The following is an 11,903-nucleotide window of genomic DNA, read 5'->3' on the forward strand; positions in this document are numbered from 1 at the left end:
TCGCCCCTGTGTATGCAAATTAACCACCATCTTTGTTGGGTTAATTTGCATACTCTCCTGATTGGCTGGTGAGCGTAGCAGAGGGATGGTTAATTTACATGTTTGTCTATTATTAGGTAAGATATATGTGTGTATGTATATATACACATGTGTAAACATATATATGTTTACACACATATGTAGTCTTGAGTCAGTGAAAGTTGGTCAAAAAATATCTTGAACATAAAAATATTTTTCTTAATCTTCTTTCTCAATAAACAATTCTAGGAAATATCTACCCGTGATTTCTTGTCCCTTAGAAGCTGCAAAGAGGAGTGATTTTGTTTCTTTGTGTGTGTGTTTTCCCCTCCAGTAGCTGCTGAACCTCAGCTTCTTTCAAACACAAGTCAAGGAATGAGATTTCTTTTGTTGCTACCCTTTGCTTCTTCTGTACCTAATAGAAGAGTTTTCTGTTTACTGCTCTTTTAGACACTGAGGAGGTTGTGTATTTTGGGGAGTAGATTTTTCATCGCAGAACTAGGTCAAGTCGATGCCCTGGAATTCAGCACAGTATTCAGAAGCTATGACTTTCCCAGGTGACACAGGATGTATCTGTGAGGCTGGGGATGCTCATGGCCTCCCTTCTTGTTTCTTCTAGAAGTTTTATTAATATGTGTTTATGTTCATTTTTTCTTTTTAAAATATTTCACTTTGCCTTTTCTTCTCTCTAGGGAGGAAGAACTGGTTTATAGGTCAATGCTCAACCACTGAGCTGCACTTGCCAGGCAACATAGTCTTTCTTTGGTTTCTATAATTTAAGTGGCTATCAAGGTGTTATATTTTGTGTATCTCTGCAACTTGCGGATCCTTGGAGTGGTCAAGTCGGATGAGGGCTTTTATCAGTGTGTGGCTGAGAACGAGGCTGGGAATGCCCAGACCAGTGTACAGCTTATCGTCCCTAAGCCTGGTAAGAGGAGGGGGACTCTGCTCCGGTGCCTGTGGTTTCAGTTATTCGTGATCTGCTTCCCGAACCTATGGTTTTCCCTGTCTCTCAGTCGATTTGAAATTATATAATTAATTAGTTAATTAAATTATACATTTGTGTGTTGAGAGTATATTTTTCCTAGCAAATTACATATACATTTGTATATAGTTAAATGGATAGCTAAGTAGATATATATCTTAGCTATCTATTTATCTACATATAACCATCCAGTAAGATATAGTCATCATCATGAATAATAGGTACTTCTGGTTGTGAAGACAATGACCACTAAATCACTAAGTTCTCCCCTCTCTTTTGTAATCTACCTTTTTTCTTCAGCATTTTATATAAATATATATATGTGTATGTATATACATACATGTGTAAACATATATATGTTTACACACATAAGTAGTCTTGAGTCAGTGAAAGTTGGTCGAAAAATATCTTGAACATAAAAATATTTTTCTTAATCTTTCCTGCAGTAAGTTTAGTAGAAAGTAGCTGAAATGTATGAAACATAGTCTTTCTTTTAAAAAAATATTTTTATTGATTTCAGAGAGGAAAGGAGAGGGAGATAGAGCTAGAAACATCAATGATGAGAGAGAACCATTGATCAGCTGACTCTTGTACGCCCCACACTGGGTATCAAGCCCACAACCCGGGCATGTGTCCTGACCGGGAATTGAACTGTGACCAACTGGTTTATAGGTCAATGCTCAACCACTGAGCTGCACTTGCCAGGCAACATAGTCTTTCTTTGGTTTCTATAATTTAAGTGGCTATCAAGGTGTTATATTTTGTGTATCTCTAATCAAATATCTGAAGACTCAGACTCTCGTAATGCTTATAAGGATGGCTTTTTCTTTTTTCCTTATTATAACAAAAAAAGCAACAGTCAAAGGTGAGTAAAGGAACTATCTAGGTATGAAAAAGGATAATTAACTTCTGTTCGAGATCACTGATTTCTCTGATGGCCTACTTCTCTCTCCACTTAATGTGCTTTAAGCATCAGTGTGACTTCATGTGTGTGACTGAGTACATGCTCTTGTGCTGAAGCAGTAACAGATGAGTAGGAGAAAAGGAATCTCTAAACTCACAGTCTGTAATGTGAGCCCTGGTTTAAAAACTGTGCGTCATCTCATTAGCAATGACAGTGGGGCCCCCCTGATGTTAATACTGGCTGCTACTCAAGTCCCAAATTCTGGTTACCATCGATGTCCAGCTATGGCCATAAAGCTGAGGAACATCAAGGTAAGTAATCCCCTATTTCTAAAGAAAAGAATGAGATACAATTTTTTAGGATTTGTGGAACTGACCAAAGAGTCCCAGTGGTCATCTTATAGTCAATTGCTCATGAGGATTCTCTGAAGTGCTGAAATCCACAGGATTAGAGATTGTCATGGTATTTTCTCCCCCCACTAGTCAAGTTGTAGAGACACTAAGAAAACCCCTTGAACAGTGTGTGTGTGTGTGTGTGTGTGTGTGTGTGTGTGTGTGTGTGTGTATCAGGATGCTAGCAAAAAATGAGAAATGGCAACTCATTCTGAGGGAAAGCTCTCTGGAACGTCCCACCATGCTGGTAGAGAAAGGGGGAGGCAGCTGTGGGGACAAGTTCCGCTTCCCCCTGTGGGAAGAACACAGGTGTGAGCTGCACTGGAAGAGAGCCGGGCTGCAGGTATCTTGAAGGGACCCTGCCCAAGAGGTCCTGCTCGCTGAGCCCAATCCATCCAGAAGGCTAGAGGGTCACTGTCTGGGGTGGAGCTGGACTGGGGAGCCGGTGTGCAAGGTCAGCTGGACTGTGTCTTGCCTGTTTGAAGGAAGGATCCAGTGATCGATTCCTAAGGTGGAGGCGAGCTGCCTCACAGAGAACAGGCATGCAGAAACCTTCTGTGGTGGTCGAGTTTTAAGAGCACAAGTTGAGAAAAACAGCCTTTGTATCTTTATTCTAATTCTATCCTCTCTTCTCTGATCCTGGAAAAGCCATAAGCAGAGGATGGGAAAATAGATCCAAGAGACTGAAAAAACAGGTGACAGATAGTCCGACTACTCCTTCCCCATTCCTGGTCTCAGGCCTACTCTGGGACATGGGAAGAAATTTTACAGTGAACATTAGGTTAATGTTTGATTTAGCTCTCGTGTGTGTGTGTGTGTGTGTGTGTGTGTGTGTGTGTGTGTGTGTGTGTGTCCCAAGTTGCTATCAGAGGTAAGAAAAATCTGACAAAGTGTCTTTGAAAGTAGATGCTTATAATATTTCAGTAGTTTGGCTTAGTCAATAGACCAATTATAGAAATTCAATGTCACTTCCAGCCTTACCAACAGGCAGCCCTTTATTAGCGGTATCTTGCACTCCACTAGGGCCCTGATTCATTTGGTCTGTGTGACTGTAAAAGAGCGAGGCTCCCCAGGGCAGGAGCATCCTTTACCTTCTCGCTAGGGGAAGCCTCAGAAAATCTCAATAATTCATTCCTCTCCCATCTAGATGGTAAAGTGTTGTCAGTAGATTCTACACTCTTGGCCACTGTTTTTCATACTTGGCATTGTATTAGAATGAGAGTAAAAGAAAATAAAGACAAACATCCAAAAGTGTGACAGGACACCATGGTGACTGTCTCACATGGCCCATTATAAATGATTAGAGGCCCAATGCATGAATTCGTGCACAGGTAGGGTCCCTAGGACTAGCTGGTGATCAGGGTCGATCTGCGGAGCAACCGGGGGGGTTATTGGGGGGGGGCCCGCTGGCACCCGCCTTGGCTGGCCTGGGGCCTGCAGGCTGGGGGCAGCTCCTGCATTGAGAATCTGCCCCCTGGTGATCAGTGCACATCATAGTGAGCGGTCGTTCAGCCGGTCGTTCTGCCATTTGGTCAATTTGCATATTAGGCTTTTATTATATAGAATGGGTTGCTTTTTCCTGCCTTATTCAATCAGGTCTTCAAAGAATAGCTCCCTGATTCCTTAGAGATGCAGGGTAGGCTGCGTGGAAGAGGTCAGCTCTCATATAAATGCGGCCCTGAGGCTGACCACGATGGGAAGGACAGAGCTCTCTCTGGCTAAGCTTTACCAATAAACAGCCACCGTGTATTTGGGACACACTGTGGGCCCGCGTTACACAGCCATTCAGCTCTGGCCTGTGCACAGGCTCGCAGCTGAGTTACTCTTGGCAACTGTCACAGTCTGCTTCTCCCTGAAGCACACGCTGTGACCCCTGGGAGCCAGGGCCCATTGTTGAGATATTTACATAAGCGTAGTGAAGTTTCAGCATAGCCTTTCATTGTATAATTAGCGATTCTCTCTTTAGCCATTAGTGACTTAGGAACTAAACATTATCTACTGAATTAAATTACGGTAATGACTTATTTTTCTCTCCAGAAAATTAGTTTGGGAAAAACATTGAACTATGTGCACTGTAACATGTGAGCTATGTACCTGCTTTCCAGATAAAGAAGCTCAATGGTATTTTTTTAAAAATATTACAGTACAGGAAGTTCTATCAATAATATACAACCCCACATAAAGATGCAAACTGCTTCCTGTCTCTCCATATATGCCTACACATGCACCTGCACACACAGAGGACGGCCCCCTGAACACTTAACAATACTTTGCATATACATCAAAAATGCTCCTCTATATTCTGTAAGGGGTGATGAATCCAAATTAAAATAGTTTAACTGATTTATATTACTTGTGTTGTCTACTAACCTCATCCAAGAACTAAGGGAAGCTTTATTGTTTTTGCTTTCTTTAATCTATTTTAGTGCCGGGGGCCATTGATTAAGATACCCCCTTTCCAAATAAGTCCCCTATTCAGTGACTAGCCCAGCCAAAAAGGGTCCAGAATCAATGTTGTCACAAGAATAAGAAGTTTCAATAGCCAGGTTTCCAAGCCAGGTAAGCAATAAGTTAGCATCTAGTTGGTATAGCAGATGCTAATGAATTAATTACCCTGAGTCACCATCCAATAAGCCAGGTTTGGCAGAGGTGGTAATTAAATTAAAAAGACTGGTAGCTGGGGTGAAATGTTAGCAGTCTTCTGGTGCTAGGAGGAGGAGAGTAAGGGAAAAAGCAGAAAAGATCAGTAGGTATAAGCTGTTATCTCTGAGTTAGCTCTCCCGGTTCTAGCTGTTGAGTAGCATTCCATTTCCTAGCAATCGTCTGCCATGGAAGGTAATCAGAATACCTAACTGTTGGGCAGGGAATTTGACGGACAGGGAGCTGGCAATGCAGCTATGATTGTGGCATATGTCATCTGGAATATTTTTTAAAATATTTTTTATTGATTTCAGAGAGGAAAGGAGAGGGAGAGATAGAAACATCAATAATGAGAGAGAATAATCATTGATCTGCCTTGTGCATGCCTCACACTGGAGATTGAGCCCACAACTTGGGCATGTGCCCTGACTGGGAATCGAACTCGTGACCTCCTGCTTCATAGGTCGGTGCTCAACCACTGAGCCACACAGGCTGGGCAGTCTGGAATATTTTTAATTTAATGACAGAAATGGGTGAAATTTTCATGGGAGAAATAATATATTTTTCATATCTACTATGCACAAAAGGCTATGTGATTGCAAAAGAAGAGATTCTATTATAAATATTATGTCTCCTATGTTAATATTGAATATTTTCTAATTCTGGCTTTGTTTCTTTCCTTCAACAATGTAACTCAGTAGTTTCCCACTATAGGATGAGAAATACATTGGCTAGGCATTTAGAAAAATGTGAGCTGTCCTCCCTGGAAAAGATTAGTGATTAAAAATGATGTTGAATTTAAGCATTTTATTAAGGCAGTATGTCATAGAGCCTAAAATTAGCAAATGTGTTTTTAATTCAGTCATGAACATTGAGGCATCAAATCAGAAGTCATTTGCATCTGTTTTTGTAACTTGTTCCCTATCAATAGGAAAATACCTTGCAATCCAAATGGACAAGAGGAATATTTGTATGCACCCCATATAATTATTGTATATTAACTGCACCTAATTATCGTGTTTCTTACTAAAGTGTTGACTTTTAACATGATAACTTTGGTGGAATTATGTGAATCAATGAAAAATTATACAATTAGTCTTAACACTTCAAGATCTGTTAGAATTTGATTTGTCATTGTATTACCACATAAGCAACTATAAAAGATAACGTAACTAAAGCTAAAGGGATGTACTTCTTAATCTGGTCTCAGTCACTGGTGGCCAATTAAGTTGAATTTTTGTCTCTTAATAGGAGAAGGATTACTATGATTTAAACAATTTGATCTCATTTGTATTTAGTGTGAGATCAAATTGTTCCTGGAGTTCTGTAAATAATTAAGAAAGTCAGTCCATGTCCTGGACCTGTATATTGATGGACTCAACCTGGAAAATCAATCATTAGACAGTTTTACACAAACTGAGATGTCCATTGAAACTACAGAAATTCTCTTTAGAGTTCCATCATTGTGTCTAAATGAATAAAAGTGCAACTTAGTATTTCTGAAACATAATTCCAATGTAGGGATGTCTAGCTATCAGTTTTCCAAGAAGGGTTTCCCTTACAAACCTTAGTAATTAACTATAGCTCACAGGATACAGAGCCAATTTCTGTAAGATGGCTATTAACTTTAATAAATATGGTCATGACTTTATTAAATCCACTGAAAAATTAATTTTGCTTGTCAAAGGTTAAGGTAAGAAATAAAAGAAAGATATTTTCTACCTCAAAGTCTCCTTTCCTGTAGAAAAATATTGACAAAGTAACTCTTCCCCTGAGGGGTCAATGATGTTCCAAGTTTGGTATAAACCAGTCATTTGATCTTTTGCTATCTAATATTCATCTAGTATATGAGATGTGGACACATCTAATCTCTACATTGTTCTCTAGTTTACCTATAGAGATTTAAAAACATATTGCAATATAGAAAATATTATGAGCAGAATCATGGGTGGTATTGCCTAACCTTTCCAAGTCTCCATTTCTGTAGCTGTAAAATTCAGTAGGTAATTGTCTCAAAGATTTAGTGCAATAAATGTATGTAGAAGGGACCTGTAGGCTGTAAATTACTGTACAAATGTTAACAATTACAGTGTTCTGTTGTTTTGTTTCATCTCAAGAAAAATAGCAGGCATATTTATTGGGATGGTACAGCGATAGCTTTCTCCTAGCATAGTTTTTCATCCTCCATGAAAAATTTTAATAAATATTTCAACAACAGTATCCATTCAAAGTTTAGGGTTTTTAGCCCAATTGCCAAGGTGAAGGGTATGGTCTCTTTCACCGTGACTGCTAGTGGAGAGGTTTGCAAGGTTTCCGGCATCAGTTTATTGACTTACATATTTCATTTTAATGTAGGCAGAGGTTTCTCAGCTAATAAAGGCTTGTCATCCGCCCTGTCCTTCGTTGAGGGTGTGCTGCAAGTAGGAATCTAGCTCAGTTCTTCATCGAGGGGATATGGCTGTCTGGCAGACTTTGAAATTAGAAATGAATGCTACAGTTCTATGAAAGATCCTGAAACCCGTAATAACTATACATTCATACAATATGAAAGACTTGATAGATTCATAAACATTGATCACATCAGACTTTGGTAATAAACACACCAAAGAGTGTTATTCTACATCTTTCTTTAAAAAAATCTTTATAGTAAGGAATTAGAAAAGAAGAATTAGAAAGAACTCAGTCCTGCACCTGTTGTATGTTTACCTTTACTTACAACTCACCCTTTGGTAATAGGTATGTGTGTTCTCACACACACACACACACACACACAATATGTACTTCTGACATATTATTAGAGAATTTTAAAATACCCATGCAATAATTAGTAGGAGGAACATATAATTTAAAGCTAAAATTATATAGGTATATCTTTAACTGATTACAAAGTGATGACATCAACATTGGCAGGTACAATGAAATGGCTCTCATGTACACAGTGTGAGGAATGGATTCCAGTGCACAACAAAGGCCTCTGATGATCCCACAGGAAGCTTCGAAGTTGGGATAACTCCTCAGGCTCCTCTGCCCCCAGAGATGAGTGTGACCTTGAGTGAAGTGGTTCTCTATAGCCGAGGACAATTACCTGAGAAGGAGCCATCAGCCACTGCCACGCCCTCCAGGGGGAGGAATGAATACTAGATCTGGATGGTACATCAGTCCATCCACTATGGCCCTCCCTGTGCCACTGAAATCTATTTGCTTCATACAGTATGTTTTTAAAATAACTGTATTAGGGTACAGGTTGGTCTTATTCCCTGGGTGGAAAAAAGGAAGTTTAATAGGATAAGCTACAACCCCCCACCAGTGTAACTGCAGCTGATATCAAAGCTGGAACTGATACTCCTTGTTTTCCTCTTACTACTTGTTCTGGATTTCTCTCACCCTAAACTAACATCTCTGCTGGTCTATGTGGCTTATTGGGTGGACGACTCTAAGTTCTATGCCTTTGAAGGTCATAGAAACTATTCTAGTCCATTTACCATCAAAATTGGGAAAGAGTATCAAGAGATGTTCCAGTAGATCACCTGGGAGCCTATCATAGTCTTCCCTGTTTCTCCCCTCCTCCTGATCATCTGGGTAGTTCTACTTGCTTTGGGTGCTGTTATTATTTTGGCACAAGAAGCCTGAAATGACCAAACAACAGCGATAGCTCAAAGGTCAATGACGGAAGCATCATCCTCTGACTTCCCAGGCCACAGAGTCTACCCTTGGGGGATGTGGCACCATATACTGGTTATTGATTTGGAGCATAGTCTGCACCTTAGAGGAAAGCAGTCTATCTCTTTAGGATATTATCTCTAATCATTCCTCAACTGCTCCTCCAAGAAGCTGGACTTACTCGGTATAAAGTCTGCAGGTCCTCAGTGGTGAATAGGTGATAGGGTCCGTGGACCCAGGGTCATGGAGTCATGCCCATGCCTCTTTTGCTGGAAAGTGAGTCATGTGATCATCTGCAGTGTCATGTAGGGTCCCCGGTTGGTGGCTCAGACACTTTGTGAGCTCTCAGAGAGTACTGGGGCTGATGTCCTGAGTACAGGACAAGCCAGTACGTGTCTGTTCTAATCAAGATGAATTTCCACCCTTTCCCGAGTAGAAGGAGTCCGATAGAAACAGCATGCTACCAAGGGGCTAGCTGCTCTCCCGGAGAATGTGTTTTATTGGTTGCTCTCCCGCAGCCTCTGCATCTAGTACAGTGGTACTCAACCTACCTAATGCCACGACCCTTTAATACAGTTCCTCATGTTGTGGTGACCCCCAACCATAAAATTATTTTCGTTGCTACTTCATAACTGTAATTTTGCTACTGTTATGAATCGTCATGTAAATATCTGATATGCAGGATGTATTTTCATTGTTACAAATTGAACATCATTAAAGCATAGTGATTAATCACAAAAACAATATGTAATTACATATGTGTTTTCTGATGGTCTTAGGCGACCCCTATGAAAGGGTTGTTCGAATCCCAAAGCGGTCGTGACCCACAGGTTGGCGACCCACAGGTTGAGAACTGCTGGTCTAGTAGATTTGGCAGTAGTGGTAGCTGCTGGTAAGGAGCAGCAGCTTTGCTGAGTTTGAGCCATGGTGGCGGGCCATGCATAGGTTCCATTCTGCCCTGCTAGCCTCTTCAATAATAGACCTTTTGTATCACCACTGGAGCCTGGCTGATTCCAACTGGCTGTATTATTCCAGCTAAAGGATTATTTAGTGCCTCTTTCATAGAGGATGCAAGCTGGTGTTTAGATGTGACTCAAAGTTCTTTGCACTTGGTGTTCAGTCCCAGAGGCCCATCCTCATCCTCATCCCTCTTCTCCCAACTTCCTTGTTCCTGATCTGATTACTCTCCCTGCAGACCCCTGGTCTATTAGCCAAGCCTGCTCAAAGTCTCTCTCTATCCCCCCCCTCCCTTCTTCCCTCCCTCCCTTCCCTTCCCTCCCTTTCCCTCCTTCTCCCTTTCCCTCTCTCCAAAATCAATGGAAAAAAGTATCCTCAGGTGAGGATTAAAAAAATTAGATCTTAATTTATCTATAATTGTAGATAATCAATGTTGAGTATCATTTCTCACTGTCAGTTTATTTAACTAATTCTAACATTTTATCTTTCTGCCATTATAATTATTCAAAGTGTGCATATTACATTTTTGGAACACCCTATGTGTGTGTGTGTGTGTACGCATATGTGTATCTGTATGTAGCTATAGATATATAGATATAGATATGTATTCCTACGTTAGGCCATTTCTTTTTTCATCTAGGGTAGATCACATGTTGTACCCAGTACTCTGCCCATTAGGAAAAGTTCTCTTATTGTTCTGCTCTCTTTCAGAGCTATTCCTCAGTGGGACTATAGCATGGTTGTGGTTGACTTTGAGTGCACCTACATACCAAGCGGACACAGCTTGGTCTTTTAAAAGTCCCAGCTTTTAAAACAAATTTAAATATAAATCTATCTCTATATTTATAATGAAAACTCTACTGTAATATATTTATTTTAGAAATCAAAATACATGAATACAAAGAGATCAAACAACAATCAATATATTCTAAAGCATGGCAGGGGTTTTAGAAATGTATGAGTTTGCCTTTGACTTCAGCCCTCAAATAAATGACTTGGAGCATTCTCTGCCCCTTGAGACTGTTAGAAAGCCTTGGGAGATACGGCTTTTGTATTTTCAATCTAATGGGAAATAGAAACACAAGAAAACAAGCACCATTTTAACTTATGGAAAACAACATGTCAACAGAGCTACAGTCAGTCCTATTTAGAGTAAGGTTTATATAAATACAAAAGAAAAGAAAACACAGAAGAGAATAGTATTTTCAAGAACGTTATTGCATCAGGTACTTTGTGCTAAGCATGTTATATGCATCATTCCATTCATTTCTATGATAATCCAGTTCAGATTATATTATTTCTTTCTTTGTACAGATTAGGGGATGATGCTTCATGGAGTTCAGATTACATGCAATATCAAATAGCTACAAAGTTGTGGGGCTGGATTTGAAAACCACTATTGAATCTTTACTGGTGGGCACCATGCTGAGTTAGAGCTTTGTAACCACATATTAATTGATTCCTCTCAGGAGAATGCAATTGTTTTTCCCATATTGTGTGGGAGAGAAAACAGGGAAGTTAACCAACTTATCAAGGCCCCACAGCTAGCAGGAAGTCTGACTTTTGTACCTAATGTCTCAGCTATTCTGTCCTCATGTGACTGTCCACCCGCATTCTGTGAGCCATATGGAGCCCGGTCAGATACATGGATGATATTTCAGATATTTTTAGTTTAGTCAGATGAGTTTGGGGATTATTGATAAAGGCAAAGACCTTGAATTTAATTAAAATTTTTAAAATTTGCCACCCAAATGATTTCTGTCCAAATTCCCATTGTTCTAGAGTAGACATTGCTTAGTGGCAGCAAGGTGAGTTTCACACAATCTCTGCTATCCAGGAATCTATAGTTTAAATGAAAATAACTTTGACAGAATTAATCTTATCAAGTGCAATTAAGACAGAGCTACTTATACTGGTGTATTAATTATTCTATATTTATTAAATATCCAGAGAATATATAAAGACTCACAAACATAAATGCAAATTAGAGATGGTAGATGCTATTTTTAAAAAAAATTAATTCTTTGTATTAATACTCCTTAAATTCTAATACAGATACTCTAATACAGAGTTCTCTAGATATAACTTTTTGTTATAAACCTATTTTAGGAGTACGGTATTGCCTCTTTTCACGCCGAATGACAAGGCTTCTATTGTCTTGAAATGTTCTTTCACTTATTTTTTTAAATTTTTCCCCCAGCTTTAAGTGAAAAGCTCTAGGTTACAAAAATAAGTTTTTTAAAAAAGGAAAGTTTTCTTTTATACAAAGTATCTACTCATAGGTTTTTTTAGCCTGTAATGCAGTTCCTTAAACACACACACACACACACACACACACACACACACA

The 11,903-nt window shown here is 39.5% G+C and overlaps 1 protein-coding gene across 1 annotated transcript in view; it reads left to right on the forward strand.

Annotated features, from left to right (window-relative positions):
• Window positions 1–11,903, forward strand: part of DCC (DCC netrin 1 receptor) — a 980,448-nt gene that overhangs the window by 610,655 nt on the left and 357,890 nt on the right. Inside the window, exons 7-8 of the mRNA XM_014538876.1 lie at window positions 711–717; window positions 833–946. Of these exons, the coding sequence (XP_014394362.1) occupies window positions 711–717; window positions 833–946 (121 nt within the window). The remainder of the gene's footprint in view (window positions 1–710; window positions 718–832; window positions 947–11,903) is intronic.

Source organism: Myotis brandtii, unplaced genomic scaffold (assembly GCF_000412655.1).
Source record: "Myotis brandtii unplaced genomic scaffold, ASM41265v1 scaffold200, whole genome shotgun sequence".
Taxonomy (NCBI): Eukaryota; Metazoa; Chordata; class Mammalia; order Chiroptera; family Vespertilionidae; genus Myotis; species Myotis brandtii.